The sequence below is a fragment of the Staurois parvus genome, unplaced genomic scaffold, assembly GCF_062004578.1.
Source record: "Staurois parvus isolate SC_StPar_1 unplaced genomic scaffold, SC_StPar_1.0 ptg000282l, whole genome shotgun sequence".
NCBI lineage: Eukaryota > Metazoa > Chordata > Amphibia > Anura > Ranidae > Staurois > Staurois parvus.
Window position 1 is genome coordinate 9,382,811 of NW_028318078.1, and position 26,579 is coordinate 9,409,389.

The window sequence follows — 26,579 nt, forward strand, 5'->3', positions numbered from 1 at the left end:
TGCATTTTTTCAGCAGCCCCTGAACTCTCCCTAATGTTTTCCTATGTATCCATGTACACTATGTCGTTTACAGGCAGTTGCGTTTACAGTTGTTTTTTGAAGGCGCCAAACTTGCGTTCAAGAGTAGATTATATCATCGTTTCAAACACTTGTAAATGTGGATATCCGCGTCTATAAGCGTTTGGAAAATTTTTTAACTCTTCCATTTCCAGATGCTGTCCAGAGACTTTTTTCATCATGAAAAATGCATGCAAAGCGTTTTCCCAGCACTCAAATGGACCTGGTACACCATACTTTGAGGTTTCGCATGAAAGAAAATATGTTAGGCACTGCTGCAATAATTTCTACACAGAAATGAGCTGGAGCACATCCTAACACCACAAAAAAAGACAGCTAATATCAACAAATACTGCTTTCTCTGCTTCTGCTCTCTCGAATTCTCTCAAAATGTCTGAAATAGTTAATTTTTTACGGTTTTGCACTGCATTCTGGGCATTTTGGAAGGTCTCCTGAGGTTATCTTTAAAAAACGCTTCTAAATGCATACGCTTATAAACATGCATAAACGCGGTATGCAAACAGATGTTTTTTACCCTACGTTTTCCAGCAGTCAGTTTCCATCGTTCAGAAGTGTCCCGTGTACATGTTGCCTCAGAATACAGCAATCAGTGGCTACAGCTGATTTGGCTGCAATCGCTGACTGAGGAAAATTTTGCAACGTGTTCCTTTGACAGAAGTAAACTGAATGATTGGCTTTTGTCGAGCAAGGACCGCCACACACTGATCTGGATTAGGCTAGTCTCTGCTGAACCTGTTGAATTTTGATCTGTGTATGGCTGGCTTAAAGAGTTTGTAGAGGATTAATTTTTTAAAAATTAAGATAAGCATGTTATACTTACCTGCTCTGTGCAATGGTATTACACAGAGCACCCCCGAGCCTCCTTTTCTAGGGTCCCACGCTGGTGCTCTCAGCTCCTTATTTTCTGTGTGTGCCCCCATAGCTAGCAGCTTGCTTTGGGGGCACACCTTCGGACTCACTCCCAAGCCAAGTTGTGTGCATCAATAGACACACAGCTCGGCTCACCCCAGTCTCTGCTTCCTTTTCAGAGGACGTTGACAGCAGCAGGACCCAATGGCTGCCTCTGTGTCCTGTGAGGAGAGGGATAGAAAACAACACCACTGCAGATGGACACAGGGCTGGATCAAGATAGGACTCAGGTATGTATATAGGGAAGTGGGGAAGAGATACAACTACTGGGACATTTTTTTTACCTTAATGCAGGAAAAGCATTTAGGTAAAAATGTCTTACCCTTAGAATCACTTTAAAGCGGAGTTCCAGCTGAAAAAAAAAATAGAAGTCAGCAGCTACAAAAACTGTAGCTGCTGACTTTAAACTACAGGCACTTACCTGTCCCTCAGTCCAGTGGTGTCCTCACCACCACTGGTTTCACCGGCCATCTTCTCTCCCTGGTGCCGGCATCTTCAGTGTGGGCACCCGGCTGTGACAGCTTACGGCTTCATTGCGAAGTCCATTGCGCATGTGTGAGCAGCGCTGTGCTTTGTGAATGGCCCCAAAGTCTTCTGGGATCTGTCACATGTCCCAGAAGGCTACAGGGAGGGGGGAGAACTTCCGCTTCCGATCGCCTTAGGTGATCGCAGTGGAAGTGGGAGCGAGTACCTATCAAATTCAGGTACCCGCTCCCCAAAGGTGCCAATCCTTAATGGGGAGCGGGGGACAAAGACTTAAAGCGCACACTTCCCCTTTTGAGTGGAGCTTTGCTTTAAGTCAACAGTGAGAAAACAATGCCCTACTCATCCAGCTAGTGAAGGGGCGACACATACAAAGAAGTGAGTCTCTCTCTTTCCCTCTCTCTCTCTCACTCATAAATTTCTAGTATGATACAGATACATTTTTTGTTTTCATATGATACAAACAGCAAAGTCATAGAATGATCTATGAAAAAAATGAAAATTTTGAACAGGTCAAAAATATGGTAAATGGTAACGAATGGTAAAATTGCAAAAAGGCTATAACCTACAGTTACATAATTAAATCTGTACAAAAATGGAATAATACAATATTAGAGGATACCTGTTGTCTTTCAATAACTTCTGTCTTGTCATACGTAATAAATTTGTTGATAAGATGGATAATGCCATTGGCTGCTGGTAGGTCTGCTCTTATAATTCTGTAAGTTTCACTAGGCTTGGAGGATCTGGTGAATTCCTGTGGATCAAGTGTAGTTAAACATCTATTATATATTAATAAAAATACATATGCAGTTAAACAATTTTAAGAGACCCTTCCGCCAGACCATTCATTTCAACAATTTACATTTTCCTGTAAAAGTCTCCATTGTGTAAACATTCTAAGGCCTCATGTACACTGCATTTTTTCTGCCAAAGCCCCTGAACTCGACTCAATAAAAGTCTGTGGGGTTGATTTTCTAAAGGTAAATATACTGTGCACTGCAAGTTCAGTTGCTTTAGATCCGAGGAGAAGCTCTGAAATGAGACGAAGCTCTGCTGATTTCTTTAATCCAATCATGTGCAAGCAAAAATTCAGTTTTTTTATTTTCCTTGCATGTTCCCCTCAGATCTAGATTTAGAGCAACTGCACTTGCAGTTCACAGCCTATTTGCCTTTAGTAAATCAGCCCCTGTGTGTCCATGCACACATAGGCTTTTATCAGGGTTTAGCAGCAGCAGAGTTTAGGGGCAGTTAAACAACTCTTTCCTGAACGCAGAAGAATCATGTTCAGGAGAGGAACATCTTGGCCAAAAAATGCCAAATGCGGCAAACGCGTATAAACGCTCCTAAGGACTAGCAGCATTTAGCACTTGAGCGTTTATTCATTTCAATGGCAAGTACTCTGGCCAAAGAATGAATAAGCATCCAAGAGCTATATGCAGGTATACACGTTTTGGCTGCATTTAGCATTTTTCTGCTGCCAGTAGAGTTCCAGTGTATATGTAACCTAAGTAGAATTTCTAGACATTCTCACAGTGTCTTGGTCCTAACATAGATAAAGCTATCCCTCAGTAACTGCTTTTCCTCCTCCCTATAGCAGAAATACTGCTACAGGGCAGCAGAGGTGCGCAAAATCACGTATATATACGTGATTTGCATTTCTGGATAGGGGGCATGCTCCAACTGCACGCATGCCCTACCTGCACCACTATTCGTGGCTGTCAATCACCAGATCCCGGCCGGTGATTACTCGCCGGCACCCGGTGATCACCTATTATTATGACGGGAAAGAGAACTGTATGTAAACTATACAGTTCTCTCCCTTGTCAGCTCCTGCCATACAAAGCAGTGTGCTTACAGTTGAAAGCACACACACAGCACACAGTAAAACAGCACGCAGTTAACCCTTTGATCACCCACATCGTAACCCCTTTTTGCCCAGTGCCATTAGAACAGCATCAGTGCTTTTTATTAGCACTGATCACTATATTGGTGTCACTGCAGTTGCTGATCATCACCATTACTAGCAAAAAAAACAAACTCCAGTATATATATTGCCAATTGTAAACACTGTAACTTTCACGTATACCAATTAATTTACACGTATTGGGATTTTTTTAAGCAAAGATTTGTAGCAGAATACAATTTGGCCTAAAGTTATGATGAAATTTGATTTTTTACATTTTTTTACTGGACACAGTAAAAAGTAAAAAACATTGTTTTTTTCACAAAATTGTCAGATTTTTTTTATAGTGCAAAAAATAAAAAAACCGCACAGGCAAGCAAATACCACCGAAATAAATCTATATTTGTGGGGAAAAAAAAGGAAGTAAATTTCATTTGGGTGCAGTGTTGTATGGCCGCGCAATTGTCAGTTAAAATAATGCAGTGCCATAATGCAAAAAATGGCCTGGTCAGGGGGGAATCCTCTGGAGGGCAAGTGGTTAATATACAATGCAGGAGGTATATTTCTAAATGTTTAACCCTTTGTTAGGACAGACAGTGCTCAAATCTACTTTACAGCTGATAATGATGAACTGCTAACACAATACAAACAGGGTTTATGATGTTAAAAATACCTCCACAGGCCCCTCCTAAGCAGTACAAAGCATGTAAGGACTTTGAACAATTAAAAACACTAAAAAAGTAACCAGAAACATAATATTTTTTAAAGTTATTCTTTCTTCATGGGAACATAAAAGTAGGTATTATCCAAATTTGGCTTCAAGAGTGGAAAAACACATTAAGAAATTTGGACTAGAGTCACCTAGACTCCTGCATGAAGGAGTGGAAGGAAGGAGGAGGAGGGCAGGAGAGAGGAGGGAAGGATGTAAGGCCGGCCATACATGGGCTGATTTTCGAACTATTTTTCGTCCAAAATTCGGACTTAAGAATAATCTGCCGATTTTCACTCTGTTAGTGGGGCAATGGCACCGGCTGATTTTCGTGGTTCCTCCCCATTTCGTTTATCGGGCATGATGGAAAATTTGTGAAACATGACCGATTTTCGAAATCATTGGTGGCACCATTGGATTACAAAATGAACAATGTTTTCGAAGGGAAAGAGAAAAAAAGGAAGGAATAAGGGAGGAGGATGGGATTTTGGCAATTAGTGATATATTGTGTAAGGAAAAATTACCATTTTAACCTCAAAGTTTATAATCTAGTTTACAAAAGTAAAAATACAGGTTCTAACCGTTGTTGAAAATTCTAGGAGATCCCCACTTATTGTCCACAGTTTACCAATGGTCTTCAAATCATTTTTCATGTACTGGCCAGCAATAATGTGAGCTTTACAAAATAATTTAGCCATGGTCTCCTAAAGATAAAAATAAAAGTATATTAGACAAAGACTTGCTGTTCTTTGACAGAAGAGTTTAGAGTTGTGAGGGACAGATAACAGCAGCTCACTGGTCATTCCAGTGAATGGCTGTGTGGTTTTAGGGGGAACATGTCAGTACAAGTCCTATCATTGGAGGGGAACAGGCTGAGTTCCCAGCACAGCTAAAGAACTAACCACACTGTGCTCTCATGCCTAGTGCGGTCAGTTTTTATTAGGAGAGCAGAGGGACTGGCACGAACACCAGGGTTTTCACAGAAAGGAAGCGAAACAAAAAGAGCAGGTTATTTTTTCATACAAGTACATGTTACAGCAGGGACATATCAGGAATATCAAATGTTGGGTTTACATATTCTTCAATCTGTATATTTTTTTGCCATTATCATGACCCACTACCAAAAAAAACCACCTGGCAATCGCAGCACCACCACATATGTGTGCATTACTTGCTTTTTGTACCTATAGTACACATTTAGGGTTTTTTCACCATATCTAAACACACTGACTCTGACACTAACACTCGCACTGATACCAAAGAAAATATCCTATCTAAAATGCACAAATCCTAGCACTGCCATTAATTGATACACTGCCACTTATACAGACACTAACGCTGGCACTGACACTGACTAAACTAGCAGACAGCGGTGACTGACAGTTACCGCTCTCTGCTCAGAGCTACTGTGAGAACTCAGCGATCAGCGGTCAACTGATCACTGAGTTCTCACACTAGAGCCAGCGGGGGACAGATGCAGCATCAGACCAATGCTGCATCCATCTAAGTAGGTATAATTGGGGGAAAAGAAACAAAACCCCTAAGTCTCTTTTTAAATGACTAAGGAGTTGGATTATACAGTTGTGCTCAAAAGTTTGCATACCCTGGCAGAAATTGTGAAATTTTGGCATTGATATTGAAAATATGACTGATCATGCCAAAAAATGCTCTTTTATTGAAGGATGATGATCATATAAAGCCATTTATTAGCAGATAGTTATTTGCCTCCTTTTTAAATCATAATGATAAACGAAATCACCCAAATGGCCATGATCAAAAGTTTACATACCCTGGAATGTTTGGCCTTGGTACAGACACACAAGGTGACACACACGGGTTAAAATGCCAATTAGAGATTAATGTCCCACATTTGTGGCTTTTTAAATTGCAATTAGTGTCAGTGTATAAATAGTCAATGAGTTTAGCTCTTACGTGGAAGCACTGACTAGGCTAGATACTGAGCCTTGGGGATCACAAAAGAACTGTCAAAAGGCATGTGTAACAAGGTAATGGAACTTTATAAAGATGGAAAAGGACATGTCCAAAGCCTTGAATATGCCAGTCATCACTTCCACTAAGAAGTAGAAAATTCAGGGACCTCTTGATACAAGCCAAGTACAGGTAGACCAAGAAAGATTGCAGCCACAACTGCCAGAAGAATTGTTCGGGATACAAAGGGAAACCCATAGGTTAGACATGTCAAGGTGTCAAGCATATTGTAACTGGGCTTTTTTGTGGCATGCGTGAGTCGTGCTGTGCCCCCTAATTTGTCCAGCAGTATTCTGGGACCTGTGAAAGTTCCCTGGACACTGTGAGAGGGAGGAGGGGGCCAAACTTCTGTCTCACTTCGCCGCGGCGAACTGAACCAGAAGTGGAAGCAGGTACCTGTCAAAAACAGGTATCCGCTCCCCCCAAAATGTGCCAAATATGGCAGTGGAGGGTGGGGGAGGGGGGAGGAGGCAAATAAGAGGAGCTTCCGCTTTTGAGTCAAACTCCACTTTAACTTGACTCACTGTGTTTGGAGGAAGAAAAATGCTGACTATGACCCTACGGACACTCTCCCTACAGTCAAGCCCTACAGTCAAGGTGGAAACATTATTCTTTGGGGCTGTTTTATTTAATCATTGCTTCTTTAAGCTCCTATTTATGTTCATGCAATCAGGCCAAGCCATCTAACTGGAAAAAAGCCCTGTAGTTAACTAATGTATGATTCAGAAATAATCAGATAATAGTTCACATTTTGAATGTTTAGCACTTACATTGATTTTACTAGCTTTCATAAGCGGCAGAAATACTGTGAAAGGACCAAATTTCCGTAGCGTCAGTGCACACCCTTCCTCTGTTGAAAAGAAAATCCTAATTACATGATGCAAACACTTTCACTGAATAGGTAAGGTGCAGTTTTAGTTTTGTTGTAAAACTTCAATAAACTCATATTTCCTGATATATTAACCTAAAAGCAGGATATGGTTAGTCCAGAGAACAGAGATAAGTAGCCCACTGCACTAGAATACCATGTAAACTGCAAAATATTCTATTGGTTATTAAATAATAGGGTAACAACTTAAAAGAAGCAAATATTCATATTGGGGTTTAACATCATGCAAACCACTGTTGATCAGTACAAAACATTCTTGACTGACCTCCCTGGCTCCCCTTTCCCATTCACCACTGGCACTAAGCACACTTTCCTGAGTTCACATGCACTCCTTCTTATGCCAGTTAAAGTTTGTCAATGCCTATGCAACTTTAACAAGTGTATTTAAAGTTTTTCTTTTCTGAAGACAGTGCAAAGCCTGCACTGTCCAAAGGCTACTTTCACACTGATCCGCAGCAAAAACGCATAAGCGTTTTTGCCACATTTGCGGTGCATTTTTTAAAGGACATTTGACTCAAAAACTGCACCAAAAAAACGCAACGTAGGTGTGTTTTGTTATGCGTTTTTGCTGTGTTTTCCATTGATTTCAATGGGGAGGTGCATTTGTGGTGCAATTTTTTACAGCACCAAAAATGCAGCAAGCAGGACTTTGAAATGTGCACTGGACCCGCAACGGAACAGTGTGAAGAGTTCCATGGCCAAATGTTTTTCTTTCACTTAAAAAAAAAAAAAGCAGAAGAAAAACGGATATGTGTGAAAACAGCCAAAGAACAGGGAATATCAAGAGAATCCAGAAAGGACCCCTGGTGGACATCTTCTTGCAGTTTATTTAACATACTTATTGACTTGCAGTATCAGCACAAATGCAACGAAGAGCTGAAAAATCTTTACAGAATGGATGAGAAGTGATGCTGGCGCACTTGTGTCTGTGTGTGTACACATATGGAAGCTTGAATTAGAAATACTGACACAAGTTTTTTGAGTTGTGTCAAAGCTCATAAAAAGCTTGTGACCCCCAAGACATTTTGGGCTTGTATGTAGATTAATGGGGTCACACAGAGCTTCATTAAAGCATTTTCAGTGCCATTTATGGTTAGCTCTTTTCTATTTTATTTTTGCTATGTCTGGCTTCATCTGGACATTGTACAAATCTCACTGCAGAACTGAAGGTATGTACATACTATGCCACTGAAAAGAGTCTGGGTTGTACAGTATAGGCCACGATAGCACTGGCGTTAGAGGCAGAAGTCAGCACTAAACCGCAAAATGTACAAATGGTCCTAATTTGTTTTTATTTTTTTACTGTTTCCTCTTCCCTCCACATCTTGGCATTGGTAACTAAATTTAGCAAAAGAGCTGTAGGGGAAAGGGGGTTCAGGGCTGAAAGTAGTGATAAGTACAGTATACGTTCTCTTATTACACAGCCCCATAGTGGGTTTCTTTGCTCACCAGCAAAAGCTTGCCACCTATCTTTTTCTATCAGCCACCAGAACGATATCCCAAGCCTGGAAAAAAACATCAGTCCTTTTCCAGGGGGTGCGAGATTGCATGACTGCTCTGATGCTCAATGAACAGATGTCTAGTATCTAAAATGATTCTCAGACTAAGTTTCTTAAAATCTTTCCCACTCTCCCTCCAGCTAGCTTGGGCCTACTTTGACGGGCACTCTCCGTGCTCCCAAGACCCTGTCCCTCTCCTGTTTTCTGCTTTCTGGCCCTTTTGGCCACTTTTTTTTCTTGCTCTGTTCCTTTCCCTTTATTTTTGTTTCAATGGTGTGCAACTCCTTTCTTCAGTCGCCTCATCTTTAAGCCTAGTCTTCTTTTTTAGTTCTAATTCATTCACTTCCCCATTTGTATCTACATGAGACAGCAAACTTGCATGGGTCTGGATGGATCCCGGGGATGCCCCACTGTTGCCGGGGGGGTACCCTACTGGCCTTCCACTCTCTGTAACTGACAGTGTATATTGAGTTATTGCTGTTGTTTCTGACTGACATCCAATGTCTTTGTCTTGCAATCTTTCACTTATGACACAAGGGGTGAAGGTTGTGCAAGTGAAAATCTCTATTTAGGTGTGCATGCAGCAATGTAATATTTAAATATGGTCCTGATAAGAGTCACAACACGCACTGCGGGTCAACAACAATATTATATAAAACAATATGGTGCTCTGTCCTGCCCAGCACCACCCCGGTCCCTCCCTCTCAGCCTCCTTTTGGTGAGAGAGAGCGAGAGAGAAGGAGAGAGTGAAAAAGAAAGCGAGAGAGAAGGAGAGAGTGAAAAAGAAAGCGAGAGAGAAGGAGAGAGTGAAAAAGAAAGCGAGAGAGAAGGAGAGAGTGAAAGAGCAAGAGTGAAGAAGAGTGAAAAAGAGAGCGAGAGAGAAGAGAGTGAAAAAGAGAGCGAGAGAGAAGAAGAGAGTGAAAAAGAGAGCGTGAGAGAAGAAGAGAGTGAAAAAGAGAGCGTGAGAGAAGAAGAGAGTGAAAAAGAGAGCGAGAGAGGAGAGAGTGAAAAAGAGAGCGAGAGAGGAGAGAGTGAAAAAGAGAGCGAGAGCGTGAAAAAGAGAGCGAGAGCATGAAAAAGAGAGCGAGAGCATGAAAAAGAGCGAGAGTGAAAGAGAAAAAGAGAGAGAAAAATAGAGAGAGCGAGAGAGAAAGAGATGGACCATTTGAGCACCTCTTTTATACATTTACAATATACAATGGTGTGCCCTGGGAAGGGAAAGTTTATTTATTGCCATTGCCAGAGGGTCATCTTCCTTAAAGGAGACTGTCTCAAAGGATAAGAAGTTGGGACCTGTCCCCTTCATAATTTAAGCAGCCATTGCCTCTGGTGAGTGAATATTTAGGAAGACTTGCACCATTTGGATACTCTTTTACTTTATTTTGTGTAACTATGTTTATTTTCATATTTATATACAATATAGATTTTTTCATGGACATGTCATATGATATGCTGAGGAATAGAGTTGTATACAGAATATTTATACACCATATTTATGTTATTTAAAGGGACAGCATCCTTTTTATTTAATTCTGTTTTCGCTTAAAATAATATTGTTTTTGTGTTGTTATTCACATGTATACAGGTTATACTGTTAGTGCTTTTTCATTTTTTGTGCTCCACAGTTTGACTTTATCATTTATTGGAAGGTTTTTGGCATATTGACCTTTGGTGCTAGCTGTTGCCCTAGTTTTTTTTTCTGTTTAGCGTTTACTTTGCATTCCTTTGATATTATGAAAAACAGACTCCAAGGGTCCATTCACATCAAAAACAGTGTTTTTGCATATGCAGTGATGTGCATTTGATGCACATTTTTAATGCGAATTTGCATGCATTTGTGGTGCATTTTTCCTAAGCTTTCAGGTCACCATCTTCTCTCTTCTTTAGACTTATGTGAACTACACTTTCATGCATTTACATGTATTTGTATTCATTTCTGTGCCGAAAAATGCAGCTTGCTGTACTTTTTTTCACTTGCACTAGTATGAACAATACCCATAGGATAACTTAGAATTGGACTGTCTATACAGTTGGAGAGCAGTCAAGAATGCATCCCACTACATCTGGTGTGAATGGGCCCCAAAACATAATTGCGCTTTCAAGCAACGTTCACTTATCCTTTTTGCTCTTCTCCTGATCTAACCAAACCCACCCACACTTTTCAGCCCTTAGTGGTTTAGGAACTTTAAGAATGGAGGCCTAGGAGTTCTCTAGTTCATAAAGGCTTCCCTACATAATTTTGCAAACTCCAGACTTCAAAAACAGTTCAAGGCCTCTTTCTCTGGGATATAAAATTGTAAACTGCAACAGTTACAATAATCTACAAGTGAATCTGGATGTCATGTAACTTACCAAATATCCTTAATGCCCCGGGTTGTTTCCTGAAGTCAGTATTTTCAATGTTAAATGCATGAATCACAAACAAAATGCTACCATAGCAATTTCTGCCATCCCCAATTTCTCCTTCCATGCAAACGCATCTAGAGAACACAGATATATTAATTTAATCTTTTTCTAAAACTATATTAATACCACAAATTAATTTAAATATAAAGCAGTGCTTTATACTGAGACTTCGCAAGTACCTTAACATTCCAAAACATACATACATTTACTTTCATTAAAGAGTCCCCAAAGTCCATCAAACCTGCAAATGTGGACAAATAATAGCTGGCCTGCCAGACTGTGGACAGACTTCCCACTAAACTGAATGGGAAGTGGGTCTATGCAAAAATATATAGTGCAAGAGTTGAGACAGAAGCTGTGTGGCACCATGTAGACATCCCTGGGACATTGATGTTGTAGTGGAGGGGATTAGAAAAAGATAAGTGTGCAAAAAGTGTAAACATGCTTCAAAAGCACACAACACACAACATGTAAGTAACATTATATAAGGTGGCCCACTAATAGGCGTGGAATTGAATGTGGACATAACAGGCTGAAGAGGAGACCATAAGTCTGTGTGTTCAAAGAAACCAAAAGACCCTAAGCTTTAAAAACAAAGGTCTGTGGCTGGAAATTTTACCTGTACCAAGTGTAAAACGAGTTATTTTTTACATATTCATAGTCATGCAGGAGGGACTCATTACTTGACCATACTGCTATTGATATAGCATTGCATGACTTGCAAGGGGCTGCAGGCTTCATTGATTTATCACAGTTTTCCTCACATTCTTAACAGGAATGATGTGCCATTGGTCTCTTTACAAACATCACTCCACACATTTCAAACAGTTTCTCTGTAACTATAGAACAGTGTGGCTACAAAGTGCGGAACATGGGAACAGCACAATAAGCCCTCATGCATACTTTCTTAGATTGTAAGCTCCAAGGAGCAGGGCCCTCCTAACCCTCTTGTATTGAACTGTATTGTTGCTGTATTGTCTCCCTTTATATTGTAAAGCGCTGAGCAAACTGTTGGCGCTATATAAATCCTGTATAATAATAATAACTTGATGTTTTGCGAACGCTGGTAACGTTAGCTGTGTAAAGTCACATTAAAAACGTGAGTTTTTCAGGGTTTTTTTTGCGTTTAGCTGTGTTTTCCGTTTTAGCTTTTTTGGGTCAAAAAAAGTCCAAAAACTTTGGTTTGTAGCGTTTTACCACGTTTTTCAGCATTAGAGCATTTTTACAGCTGAAAAACTTTGCTAGAAACCCACTATTTTTTTTTTTCCCAGCCAAAAAATGTCCCTGCCCAAAAACGTTGATTACAGTCTATGTGTGCATGGACACATAGGATAACATGCTGGGGAGTTTATTGACTGTAGAAAAAAATGTCAAGCTCCAAAAACAGCCGCTGTAAAAACGTTTAAAGTGTTCATGAGGGCTTAATATGGCCTTGTGAGGCACAAAATGTAACTGCTTCCGACCGCCCCACACAGATATACTGCTGCAGGGTGGCTGCTCTGCGTTGGATCATGTATCTGGTATGTGATTGGCACTTCTGGGTAGGGTGTGCCCGCTCCCGCTGCCCTGGCAGTGCTGTGATTCATTACAGCACAAGCCAATGAGAGGATGCCAGCCAATGATTGATAGCTGGGATCTGCTGATCGGCTCAGTGATTTATGGAAGAGAGCTCTGTGTTGGTAAACAACTTTCAGCTCTCTACACTGACAAGTGATCTTGCTGATGCAAAACTGCTTAGTAAACGTAGCACATATAACACACATTAAACATAGTTAGACACACAGTTAACCCCTTGATCAACCTTCACCCCTTCCCATCCAGTGTCATTAGTACAGTGACAGTGTATAGTATTGGCACTGATCACTGTATTAGTGTCACTACTACTGTCAGTGTCAGTCAGTTAGTGCACCCCCCCCCCAGGCAGCATCAGCCGGTGTCAGATTGCCCACCACACTATTACCCACTGCTGATTATCGCAATTACTAATACTACTAATATTACAAGAAGAAGACATTCCAATAAACATACCATAGTTTATAGACACTATGGGGTTTATTTACTAAAGCTGGATCACTCCGAATCTTGTACACCTGTGCATGGTAGCCAATCAACTTCTAACCTCAGCTTGTTCAATTAAGCTTTAGCAATAAAACCTGTAAGCTGATTGGTTTCTATGCAGAAGTGCACGAGCTTCTGAGTGAACCAGCTTTAGTAAATAAACCCCTATAACGTTCACGCAAACCAAATAATATACACTTATTGGTTTTTGTTTTTTTTTTTACCAAAGGCATGTAGCAGAATACATTTTGTCTTAAATTTATGAAGAAATTAGATTTTTAAATTTTTTTTATTGGATATGTTTAATAGCAGAAAGTAAAAAAAAATTATTTTTTTTTCAAAATATTCAGGTTTTTCATTTATATAATAAAATATAAAAAAAACCCAGTAATGATCAAGTACCACCAAAAGAAAGCTCTATTTGTGGGAAAAATATATAAATTTCATTAGGGCACAGCATTGCATGACCATGCAATTACCGGTTAAAGTAGCTCAGTGCCGAATAGCAAAAAATTGCCTGGTCATGAAGGGGGTAAAATCTTCCTGAGGTCAAGTGGTTAAATTTGGAACAAGATCATGTATTCTATCCATGCAGTAATTATATGCGCTCATTTTACCGATGACATTTTACTGACATGAGGTTGCTTTCAGAGGTAGCTGGATCAGAAATGTGACCACAGTGCAGCATTCAGGATCACAACAGATACAGCACCAAACCACATTGCAGTCTGATGGGTAACTGCTCCCCCTGAGACCTATGCATCAAAAGTATCTGGTCTTTACCACAGCGTTTGATAGTAGGAAGTATGAAATCATTAACTGGGCAACTGCATACAGACAGACAGGAACAAAGAGGAGACATACAACCATACTGTAACCAGGAGCAACAGAACCAGGCGCAGACTGAAACTCGGGCACTGCCCAAGGGCCCGAGGTCAGTAGGGGGCCCCATGAGATGTCCCTGGTACCGTTTTCATAGGCTTTTTTGAGTTTGGGCAAGGACACAGGGGCCCCATGATCCCCTATTGCCCAGGGGCCCCATGAGTTGTCAGTCCGCCCCTGAACAGAACATGCATTAAATAGACATGAGAAAACGCCAAAGCCAATACAAGCTTTGACCAGACAGATTCAAAACTGACCAAAGGCTGGAAAAGCTTACTTGAATGATCCAGGAGGCACTGCTTCGCAGTGTGCGCTCTTTCCACAAGTCACTGAGTTACATACGTTAGGCATTGTGCATTGAACAGGCATACCTCGACTTACTAATCCCGGGAGGCAACTGCAATAAGACTGGAAGTTACCGATAGTAAGTACAAAGAGCTAAAAAAAATGTCAACAGGCAGCAAGATGCAAGTTAGATTATACATGTAACACTTTGTTGTGGAATGCGTGGAAATCCTTATCAGATAGGGGTGAGGTCACATGGGTGATTTTATTGTGTGTTTTTCCTTCTTGTGAGATGCATTGTTCATGCTTTGGCATAGCCACAGTGTGACTTCCATCCAAAATAATTTTTTGGCCATTTGCACAATAAAAAAACAGAACACTGTTCAGGTGTGTGCAATGCTTGCATTCCGCAGTACAGTGCAGTTTTGTGTAAGTGAGGTTTACCAAACGCACCTAAGAAATTTGAGGAGTCATCAACAACCACACTAATACTTACAATGTAGAAATTGAATTACAGTTGGAATAGGGTAGAGTACAAAAATCGCACAGGGTGGATTATAGTTTACACTGTTTGATCAGGTAGAAAGATAATAGCTTTCAAAAAGGCACTTTTCAGATATGCAGCACAGTGCAGGCTTACAGTCCACTGAATGCACAAGAAGCGCTTCTTTCAGAGGAGGTATCAATATTGCTATGTTACTCTGAGTACCCGGAAGCCCATATGGAAAAAAATATTTATTTGAAATATATTTAAAAAATATTCTGCCCAAATATATTGACATATATTTGAAATGCTACAATTTTGGCCATATTCAATATATTTAAAAAAAAAATAAAGTGAGTGTGTGTGTGTGTGTGTGTTGAAATGCGGTTTTATTACAAAATATATGAAAAATATTTTAAAAATACATTTCAAATATACTATATGTCTTTAAAAATACAAATCTACATTTTTGGAATGCATTTAAAAATATATGTTAAAATTACTTTTTTATATGTAAAAAAAAAAATCTGAAGAATATATTTAAAAAATATAAATTTTTAAAAATATAAAATCACAGCAGTCACTGTACATTGGACACACTTCATTAGTGTTCATATATTTTTTCATATTTTTTTTTACAGTAAAAAGGGCCAAAAAATGTTTTTGGCCAGAGTTTAGTTCTAAAAACTCCAAATGCTGAATTTTTATGTAGTATGTGTACAAAGGAGTGCTTGAAGGGAGAACTGCATACTTGGAAGAGGTAGCTTCCCCATTCGTACTTTGAATTCTGAAAATGCTTAGGAGAAGGGGAGGGGGAGGAAGTGCCTGACTTTACATACAGCTAATTTACAGCGCATATCAAAAATACAGCACATTTATTTGTCGGCTATAAGACAAATAAGAATAATTAATAGGCTATACAGACCTTTCACCTAAATAGCATGGTCCACTTATTTAGTGTGCCTCTCACCTTTGCTAAAATGCTGCATCAAATTACAAAAATGTGGGGAAAAAAGAGTAAGATAATATACTTCCTTCCCCCAATTTCTGCCCGCAGCAAAGGTGACATCATTACCATTCCAACGAGATCTTGGGGACAATTGAAAAGAACAAATCATGCAAGAAGATGCTCCTGTGATATGCTACAGCATATATTCGCAAGATTTGGAGTACTCAGCATTCCTGGGATCACTTCAGCATATTGCTGATGTTACCCTTGCATTATGGAAGATGAGGGAAAGGTAAATACTATCTAATAAGTACGTTTTTTTCCTCCCACAGATTTTTTTATGTTTAATGCAGTGTTTTAGCAAAGGCAAGGGGCCTACTCTAAAAAAAAAAAAAAAAAAGAAACAAAACAAAACAAAAAAACAGACCTTGCTTGCAGTTCTGCTTTAATATTATTGACAGATTAATTAAAAAGCAAAAAAGTTTGTTGCTTTCTGCATTTGACAAAATCAGTGTCATTAAATTAGTGTTGCTTACTTTTCCTGGACTTCGATATACACATTTAGTAGTATTCTCTGAGCATCCTCCATTGTCAACTGAACATGGATTGAATGGCAAACACGTCTTTCCATCCCCATAGAAGTCAGGTGGACAGGTACATGTATGCTGGCGTAACCCCTGTATTTTACATCTTGCAAATGTACTGCATGGTGAAGGCTTACAAGGGTTGTGGGCTGTAAAATGAAAAAATATGACAAAATATATCACAAATGACAAAATTTCACTTCTAGAATAAACATAACTCAAAGCAAACTTAAAGTGTATCTATGTGTATGGTTTGATCCCATAGTAACATTTCAAAGCTGAGCCCCAGGTAGATACAGTATAAAGGTCTGAAATGAATACTGCTCTTTATTCAATAATACTTCCGTTAATGTATTTTTTATTACAAGCAGCTAAGTAGTATTTTACTTGGTCTCCGTACTGTCAGAATTGGGAAGAAATAAACACCTCTATTGTTACAATATGTATGTATGTTTATGTGCTTATATTAACCAGACTGCAAACGTACCTCATCCCTAATATATCATCTGTGTTGGTACAGATATATAGATGATATTTTCCTGATCTGGGATTCTGACATACGCTCCCTGAAGGAATTTATGAAATTGCTAGATCACAATAGCTATAATCTCAAATTCACTGTACGACATGACCCCAATACCAACTCATTCTTGGATATCTCTCTGTTTATCCTCTCTGTTTATCCAGGAGGATGGGACTATGGGCTCTACGTTGTGCAGGAAGCCTATCGCGGGGAATACTATCCTCCACGCGGGAGTGCTCATCCACAGCCATTAATTCAGGAGTATACCATATTCTCAATATTTATGGATTAGGTGCAACTGTTTCACAGAGGAACTATTTGAGAAGGAAGCAGTGGCCCTGAGGGTGAGATTATTGAGGAGAGGATACTCAAAGACGGTCCTTAACCCTTTGAGGACCGTAAGATTTTGGAACGCCAAAAGAATCAATTTTTTTGTTTTTAAAGTTCATACACAGTTGCTGTAACTAAGCCATTTCATGAAATAATTGGCAAACAGCTAGATCCATTTGTTGTTTGTTGAGAAGAACTAATATTATGACTCAAAAAAAAAAAAATAGTTTTAAGTTCTTAATCAGATGATACACGCAATTAAAAACATGGGACAAATACGTCCCTTGGTCCTCAAAGGGCCTATAACAGGGTTAAACTGCAGACGAGGCACACTCTGTTGTTTGATAAACGGGAAAGCACTCAACAGGATCTGGTGAGGGTTGTTACTACTTTTTCTAATCAACACCAGAAAATTAAAGACGCCATACATAAGCTTTGGCATCTATTGGCGGATGACCCTATTGTAAACAAATATAGTAAGGACTATCCCCATATTACATTTAAAAGGTCTAAATCACTCAAGGACTGCCTGGTTAGGAACCATTTTCAGGACAGGCCATCTAATATTGAGGAGAGAAAGGGCACTTTCAAATGTGGTCATGTGATTACTGTGCATGGATTTTGGAGGGGACATCTATACCTCTACCCAATGGGGTAATACACAGGATAAGGCAATTTGTGGACTGTCAAATTAAAAGTGTGATATACATTATGTTATGTAAATGTGGTGCCTTTATGTGGGTAAAACCATTAGAAATGTTTGGAGAAGGATATATGACCACATCTATTATATTAGAAGAAACTTGCTCTATACACCCATTGGAAGACACGTGGCTCTGAAACATGGTCATAACACAGATATGATATGATTTGCAGCCCTAGAAAGGGTATTGGAGGATCCATGGGGTGGAAACTTTGATCAGAAAGTATTGCAAAAAGAGGAAAGATGGATATATACTCTAAATGCAACTTCCCCCCGGGCCTAAATGAAGCATTAAGTTATACAACCTTTTTGTAAGATAGGATAAACTAGGGCCATTTGAACACATTACGTATATTTTCTTAGGGTATATATGATGAACGTCCAAGATTATTATGCTATGGGGTTGAGAAGTTTTGATTTGGGGCTGTATTTATGTTTATCCATATATATTTTTTCTTTTTTTTTTGGTAATCAATGATTCTCCACATTGATGTAACATATGCCATGTGGGGGTGTTTTTTTTTTTTTTGGGGGGGGGGCTGCGGTATCTATCGGTGGTTTGGCTTGGGTGGACTTTCGCGCCTTTGACTCCTTTATCTTATATCCTTTATCTAATACATTTGAAAATATGGGGGAGATATTGTAGACAATTAGCACACATTCTGTATCTAACTCTGTCTATGGTATTTATGGTCAACAGATGGAATGTAAGCCTTCAGCTATGGATAATATTTGGGAGGCTGGACTGCATTTGGCCCTGGGTCTCCCAAGGTGGTGGAGTTGAGGTGGTGGCAGCCAAATAGTGGCTTCATTTGGATGCTGTGTGTCGCTGTGTTGTTGCGGTTATTGCTGCTGTATAGGAGTATTTGGTTGAGGTTATAGGGTCTACTAAGGAGAATGCAGGTATCATGGGTGCTCTCAATTTGTACTGATGCACTTCCGTCCAGTGGCTTGTAGGGGCGGAAGTGACATGGACGCGCATGTGTGATGCGTGCTTATTGATGTGATGGGTGGTTCACTCCGGCCAGAGGGATCACTAGAGCAGATACGCTGACCTTGATTGATGACATAATTTAAATACCCCAGTAGACAATGCTTTTGGCACCAGTGGGGAGAGACACACACAGAGGGCGATCAACGTGATACGGGGGATTTTAGGTATTACAGATGTGGTCTTGAGCCGGTTTGATGTATTGAGGAGTTTGAGATGGGGATATTACTAATTATGGCTACATACTATGTGATTACAGGAACCATACATAGAAGATTTTGTGACTGACACATAGGAGTTATTGGATTCTGAAGAAGTCTATTGATATTATACCATTAATGTCCTGTTGTGGACTTTTCCTACACCTCCATTTTTGATGGGATAACCAGGTATGGGTTTGACAATTTGGTGCTGGATATTATTATTATGATTGGTGGAAGAGGGACATTTCCACTGACTTTTACGGTTATATCTAGGTTACTTTGCAGAATACATATACAGGATGCATTGCATAAGGGTGACATTTGCATGTGGATATATCCGTTATCTGCTTCTTGTGTCAGCGAGTCATTTATTGTGAGCTATATTTAAGATTTTATTATCCCCCTTTCTCTCCAGTTTCCCCCTTTTTTTCTTTTTCTCTTTATAGTAGAACTTGGTTTGTTGGTCTGTCTACAGGGTTTCATCTTTCATTGGAGATGAGGGGAGGGGGCCTAGTGTGTGGATGTTCACCGTGAATCATTTACCACTGTGTGGATGCTGTTGCCCCACATCACCGGTCATGTTGGCATGTGAGTTTGTGGAGAATGATTTTCTAAGATTTTTACAAAATTAGAATTGTATGACTAATCCTATATATATATATATATATATATATATACACACACACATACATATATATGCTTATACATATGCATCTACCAGTTCAGGGCATCGGATTCCTCTGCCTCCAATTTTTTGGGGGGTCCTGAAGAAGCTAATAAGAGAAATGCGTCGACCTCTGGAGGACATGGCTACCACAATACATGATTCTGTGATCATGTCTAACTAGCCAAGTATTGTTTTTATAAAAAGATGTGTTTCAATAAACATGTTTTATACATTAACATGAGGTTGTCCGTTCTTTGTACCAGTAAAGTCCCATTGGTTTTTGTTTTCTTCTGTATGTTTATGTGCATATGGCATTTAAGTGTACATGCATTCTACTGGCCAGAATTATAATTTTTTGTGGCCATTGGAGAACATTTATGCATGTTTATGTAGCCAGGTGCTGGACTACAGAAACATGGAGAAGGAGACATTTCTCGCTTTACAATCAGTTTACTTTCACTCTCTACTGAGATACTGGTGTTATGCTACACCATTTTTCTTCTAGCCAGAAGGGGAAGAGCTTAAGCCAGACAAACCACATAGACTTCAAAGCAGGATGCTTGGAATCCTGGGAGATGTAGTCCAAAACAGCAAGTTCTTCCTCTTTTTACTGAGGGAGTTAGAGAGAGAGCATCTCTGTCTAGATATTCACCCGCCAGCAGGAGACCATACCAGAGCAGATCTGAGCCTGAGAATGAGGACACCTGGGAGCAGAGCAGCACAGCCCACATCACAGCACCTGAACTGCTGCTGAAGGGAGCCTGGAGTGTCCAATCACCCTCTGCTTTCCATCACTGATCACCGGAGGCTATCTTCTACAGCAACTGCCCAGGGACTGGTGAGTGGGCTATTTTCCCACTGCTGATACTGCTAACAGGGACTGAGACACTCAGAGCAGGACACCAAATGTGCCCAATCCATACTGCACCTTACACTGTATTTATTCCAAACCAAGACTGAACCTATACAAACCCTATACCGTACTTTCCAAACCTCTACCATACCTGAGACACATCTACCTTGCACCTGTGCCGAGGCTATACCACACTTATACTGTAGCTATACTGCATGCAGGTTAAGTGCACCAATGCTGGCAAAAGAACATCTCAAAAGATTGCCCCTCCCGTAATAATTATTCTGCAAGCCCCTTTGTTCCTCTTCCCCCTTCTACTGCCATCCTCCTTTTCTTTTGAACAATGCATACTCAGTCAGCCTTGGATTAGCATCACCACCATAAATGCACTCTGGCAGTATAATTCCAGCACTCAGCAGATTAAACTTTACTACTGCTCACTGCTACACTTGAGGCGGCCTTGCTATTGTTTATGCTGATCTGGACATCAAAATGTCATCCTAGGACTAGTCCTTACTGTTAATCACTTTGTATGCTAAATTGTGTTATTACTATTGTAAATCCATTTTATTCTTACCAATTTACCAACCATATCAGGTGGCAATATATTAAGTTTGCCTTTACCTGGTTTGGTACATGCTTTTTTTGAAATAGCGCTGCTACTGGGTGCTAAGTATTACCTTCATTAATTTCCTGTAATATTGTATATTTGTACACTCAACCTGCTGTCTTAGAGGGGCTGAGGGTTTTTTTGGAAAAGGTCAAGGTAAAGAAAGGAGGACCTATCCTAATCAGCGGCTCCAATAGGGGTAGCTCTACATTTAGATGCATTTATGTGCATTTTTTCTGCTCGAAAGCTCTTCTCACACTGCGCTTCTGATGTATTTTTTCTCTACGTGTAGACACTCCTCTTAAATTATTCCTGTAAACGCCTACGTGTGCAAGGCCACCTAGGCTAGTACTGGGGTGTTTTTACAGACAAACACTGAATGCCTGTATAAGAGGCATTATTAAAGCTCTGTGTGCATGAGGCCTAAAAGTCTAGGTGCTATATGTCCTCTTAGGTGGAAAACTTAGTGGATTGTAACCAGCCTGTCTTCTTTGCACCATATTGAGCAAAGGAGAATGTAAGGGAATGTTAGAATTTTGCCCCAGGTGGTTCCCTCTATGGAGAGCATGAGACAGGGTAGACATTATTTCAGGCACACGGCTCATCCTGGAATAAAGGGGGAAGCATTTTAAAGCCCAGATCCAACCCAAACGTTTTTGTTCAGTTTTGGATAGAGTCATCAAGTGGTATGACCTCTTTTAGGCCTTATTGCTGTTGATGTCCTAGAACAAATATATCCTCTCACTTCCGCTCTAACTACACCCTAAAGATGCGCATGAGCATATCGGGGTGCTATATAACAGAACAAATATCTGTCTTTCATATGCAATAGTATTTAAAGTCAAACTATCCATAAAAGGGAAATTAAGGAATACAACAATAGACACTAGTTATTTTTTAAGAACCTGGGTGCCAAGCACTCACGTTTGCAGACACCGTCTTGTTTACCGTAGCCTGGCATACATTCACATTTTTGGCCTCCATCTGACTGTACACAGCGGCTGTTTGCTCCACAATTCAGTGCTTTGCAGGATAAGGATTCTAAGAGGAGACAGAGCACAAACATGAACAACAGGACATCAACTAATACAAGTCATTTTTTTCAGAGCCTGTCCAACACAAACCTGCTTACCTAGCTCACATGTTGAACCCATGTAACCGGCTTCACAAATACAGCTTCCATCACCAGTAATTCCATTTTTACAAACCCCGCGTTTACACTGGCAAACTGGAATAAAAAAAAATATTTGGGCCATGCTTACATTACACTTAAAGTGTTACTAAACCCACAACAGTAAAATCAGCCTGTATATGCAATAAAACATGCTTGTTATGCTCATTGTACAACCTAAGGGGATAACCCTCTGCATTGTGTAAAAAGGTTGTTTGATCCTGGCTTCTCTGATCCTCCCCTTCTTCCAGTGTCCCCCTCTTATCTCCTGATAAGACATATTGTGTGGAGTCACTCTGCACATGTGCACATATAATAACGCTTATCTGTAGGTACAAGGTATAGCTCCTAAATGTGCACTGTTTAGGAGATATTCACTATTTCTGCAGCCAGTGACATCACTGGTGCATGCGCACTGTGCTCTGAATGGATGACACACTGAGTATGCTGTCCATTCAGAGTACAGTGCCATGATTGTGGCTCTTGTGTGCATGCGTGAGAGTGACTTCATCGCGGCATGACCATTTAAACTGCTTTAGCCCGCAAGCTCAGAAGCAAGCACTGTCAGCAGTGACAGCACACTGGTGGAGGGCTTCACTTTAAGGTAAGTCTTTCAAAAAATGCTGACATGCGGTGTATACTAGCACATTATGCCGTTGACTTGCAAGGAGGTGTTTTTTTCCCATTCAGCCTTTACTACTGCCTTAATAACTGGATTTATTACAGGTCATTATATACTGCCAACGATACACACAGTGTTTTGTGTATTGTACATTCACATTAGTCTCTGTCTTCAAGGAGCATACAAGCTAAGGCTCCTATGTCTTATGCCTATAGACACACATACAGTACTAGGACCAATTTGGACAGGCGCCAATTAACCTACCAGCATGTCTGGAGTAAGGGAGGAAACAAGAGTATCCGGTTCAGTTAAGGGACAGGTGTACTCAAAAGTTGAAACTTTGCATGCCTGTACAGGGCAAGAGAAGGGGCGTTCAAGTCAAACCCGGACATCTGATTTTACAGGTATAAAAAGGAATGTTAGTATGGCGGTAATACACACAGTAGTAAGTGCCAAGTGTGTCCTATTACTTATAGGCAGCGCATATGTTGCGGGCCAGTCCAAAGACTATTAATCAAGATGGCAGAGTTAGTGCGTGCTGGGAACAGAGTTTGGTGATGAAGTTTCTTGTGAACGAAGGTGTAAAAACCCACAGATATCTACAGAAGACTTCAAGCACAGTATGGTGATGAGACGCTCAGCTGCATTAAGACATTTGAATAGTGTAAACATTTCAAAAATAGCCGTTCATCTGTCAGTGACGATCCCGGTCGTGGTAGTTCCCAGCCCACAGAAATCATTCCTGTGAACATTCCGTGCATAGAACGCCTGATCTTGGATAATCAATGCATAACCTGTCTTGAAATTGCACGAAACACAAACCTTTCTGTGGGAACAGTGAACACAATGATGCCGAAGTGAAACAGGCTGTCCTAGGATGGTTCAGGCATGCTAATAAATCTTTCTATGCCGAAGCTTTTCAGAAGGGATAAGTGTACAAATGTATCAGGGGAGTATGTAAAAAAATAAATGCAGTTTTCATTCCTTGAAATTTGTTCTTTTATTATCTAAACTCAAAAAGTCCTGCTTTAACTTGACACGGTTTGACTGAGTGCCCTTTGTACTTTAATTTACCAAGCATATACTCACCTTCCTTCCATTCCCCCACTGCTCCTTTCAGCCCCTGGACAAAGACCTGTGTAGGCTACAGATCACTGGATTTGTAGCTTATACAGGGCTATGAACTTCGTGGCTATGCCACTGTGATTACTAACATGCTACTTGCCAATTTCCAGAAATTAAAGCGGAGTTCCAGTCATTTTTGTGTTTACTAAAAGTCAGCAGCTACAAAAACTGTAGCTGCTGACTTTTATTAAATACACACTTACCTGTTCCAGGGGGCAAACTTCCGGCTCACTTCACCATGATGAACTGAGCCAGAAGTGGGAGCGGGTACCTGTCAAAACCAGATAACCGCTCCCCCCCAAAAAGTGCCAAATATGGCAGTGGAGGGGGGGAGGAGGCAAACAAGTGGAGCTTCCACTTTTGGGTGGAACTCCACTTTAAAGTGGAACTAAAGTTGAAAAAAAAATTGCAGCTCTTTATTACAGAAGATATGTAATCTCTTTTGTAATAACATATACTTACCTTCCTGTTCGCCATCCTCTGCATGTGCACCCCAGTTTATATTCCAGCACAGTGCTTATATGCCAGGATAACTGCCATCCTGCGACCTCATCTAGTGCAGGCCAAATAAGACATCCATTAACTGGAACCCATGGGAAGGTGGATTGAAGCATTTTTTTTTAGCTTTAAGCAAGTCTAGCCCCCTTAGGAATCCTCAAAATTTTGGGTCCTACTATAGTTCTGCACAGCCAGGCAACATGCATTTTTTCCACACTTGCACTGGAGACAGTAAACAGTCCTTGAGCTTGTTTTTTGTGATTTTATTAAGGGGTATTGAATTTGGGTGGGGTTGAGGGGTGTATGGGATACCCAAGGAACTGTGAACATGAGAACAAATTTCCTTAGCAACTATGTACAAATCCATACACAAAGTCTCTCCTTGAAGAGCTCTCCAGCCCTTCTGCTGTACCTCCACAGACCCCAGACAAATCCTCCTCTTCATCCAAGGGAAGGGGACCCCGAAACTGCCACTTGGTAAAGTAGCCCCAGATGAGTTGCTAGTTGGGTTTGTCACCTGACTGCCCTCTCCCATTATATGGCCCAGGGAGTCCGGATTACTCAATCAGTCCTCTCCTGTAAGCTTGTGGGTTGGTGGCTGCCTTCAGGCATTACGCTGCACTTGCTTCTTCCCTGCTTCCCAGGATGTTCTCTCTCAGGTGACGGTTGAGGCTTAGAGATCCTCCTTCCCAGCTCCTGCCTGCAGGTGGACCACTCCCTGGGCCCCGTCCTAGGCTCCACACTCAAGCCTTCTCACATCATCTTCCACACAACACTGACCACTTCCTGATCAGGGTCTCTCATACTTAAGGGCTGTCCTGACCACATGCCAAGCCTCCTGCTTGAGGATTGGTCCGAGTCCCTATGAGTATGCAGATCAGCCCCTCCTCACCCCCACCCACTGCCTTCTAGAAACTTCTCAAGCTTCTAGTGCAGTGGGAGGTATCAGGAAACTGAACCGCAGAGCCCACAACCCTGATCTAAAGTTACCTGGCTGACTCATCCCAACTCATCCCACGCTGACCTATACCAGGCTGCTATCCAGCCTCTAACTAAATAACTATCTAGCTCCCCCTAGTTAACTGGAGAGGGTGCTAAAACAAAAAATCAAACAAAGCTCTCTCATACATCTCTGCATCCATAGCCAGCATAAAATTGCAAAGGCAGTCTTCATCTCAAAGCCTTTGAAGGACCATAGCAGGCTTTCCTCTTCCTTAAGATAAGGATGGGGAACAATCATGGGGAATAATGGTGGACTATCTAACATTATATGCTCTGCTATAATTATCTATGCCAATTCCCCATCCTCCCTAGCTTATGCATTGAGATGAAGATGACCCTGGGTAGAGCAAGCAGTGTAAATGCTATATGATGGTTAACGGATGTATTCAATTTCATACTAATAATTGATGCAGTGATCTGGGATACATTGAATAATGTTGGAATAAAGATGCCACTATCCTTTAAAGTATTTGCAGCAGGCTGATTGAGCAATTTTAAAGCTTACCTCGAGCCTCACATTGTCTTGCACAGTTGTACAGGCTCGTCTCCTGTACTGTAAATTCTTACTTTGATATCACTGGACAGTGCAAGCTTCTCACAGTGTAGAAGCTGTAGGGAGTCAGATAGAGTCCATCTTATTTCATGGCTGCAGGATGTCTAGTGCCATCCACCCTAGTGGTGGTCAACCTAGTAAATACATAGGGCCTCAAGTGCAGCCCCCAACAAGTCCAAAGGGATGCAAAATCAAATTCATACTTATTCCCAACAGTGATTGTGAATGTCAAAGTGCATATAACCTGCGCATGCTAATGTGCGTTGTGCATGTGCGCTGCAATGCATTGTTAAAACATATTGCAGATTCTTTTTTTTTTTTTTAAAACATGCACTTTATATAGTAGTGATGGGCCGAACAACCCCCTGATCGTTTGTGATCAAACATTCAAACATAACGGAAGTTCAACCGCGAACTTTGAACAGAGGGGACAATTCACTAAACGGTATCTTCTTGAATGTAAAAAGAATAGCCGGCACTGACCGGCATTTAAAAAATAAAAAAAGACATGGGGTTCCCCCCTCATCCATACCAAGCCCTTTGGGTCTGATATGGATTTTGAGGGGCGTGCGGTGGTCCCCTCAAAAAAATCCATACCACACCAATCCAAGCATGCAG

At 40.7% G+C, this 26,579-nt stretch overlaps 1 protein-coding gene across 1 annotated transcript in view; it reads right to left on the reverse strand.

The window, feature by feature from the left end:
• STAB1 (stabilin 1) overlaps positions 1–26,579 on the reverse strand; it is a 317,318-nt gene that overhangs the window by 247,287 nt on the left and 43,452 nt on the right. Inside the window, exons 6-13 of the mRNA XM_089681924.1 lie at positions 22,123–22,218; positions 21,915–22,031; positions 16,063–16,259; positions 14,086–14,216; positions 10,815–10,942; positions 6,845–6,924; positions 4,667–4,789; positions 2,093–2,227 (exon numbers count right to left, since the gene is read on the reverse strand). Of these exons, the coding sequence (XP_089538050.1) occupies positions 2,093–2,227; positions 4,667–4,789; positions 6,845–6,924; positions 10,815–10,942; positions 14,086–14,216; positions 16,063–16,259; positions 21,915–22,031; positions 22,123–22,218 (1,007 nt within the window). The remainder of the gene's footprint in view (positions 1–2,092; positions 2,228–4,666; positions 4,790–6,844; positions 6,925–10,814; positions 10,943–14,085; positions 14,217–16,062; positions 16,260–21,914; positions 22,032–22,122; positions 22,219–26,579) is intronic.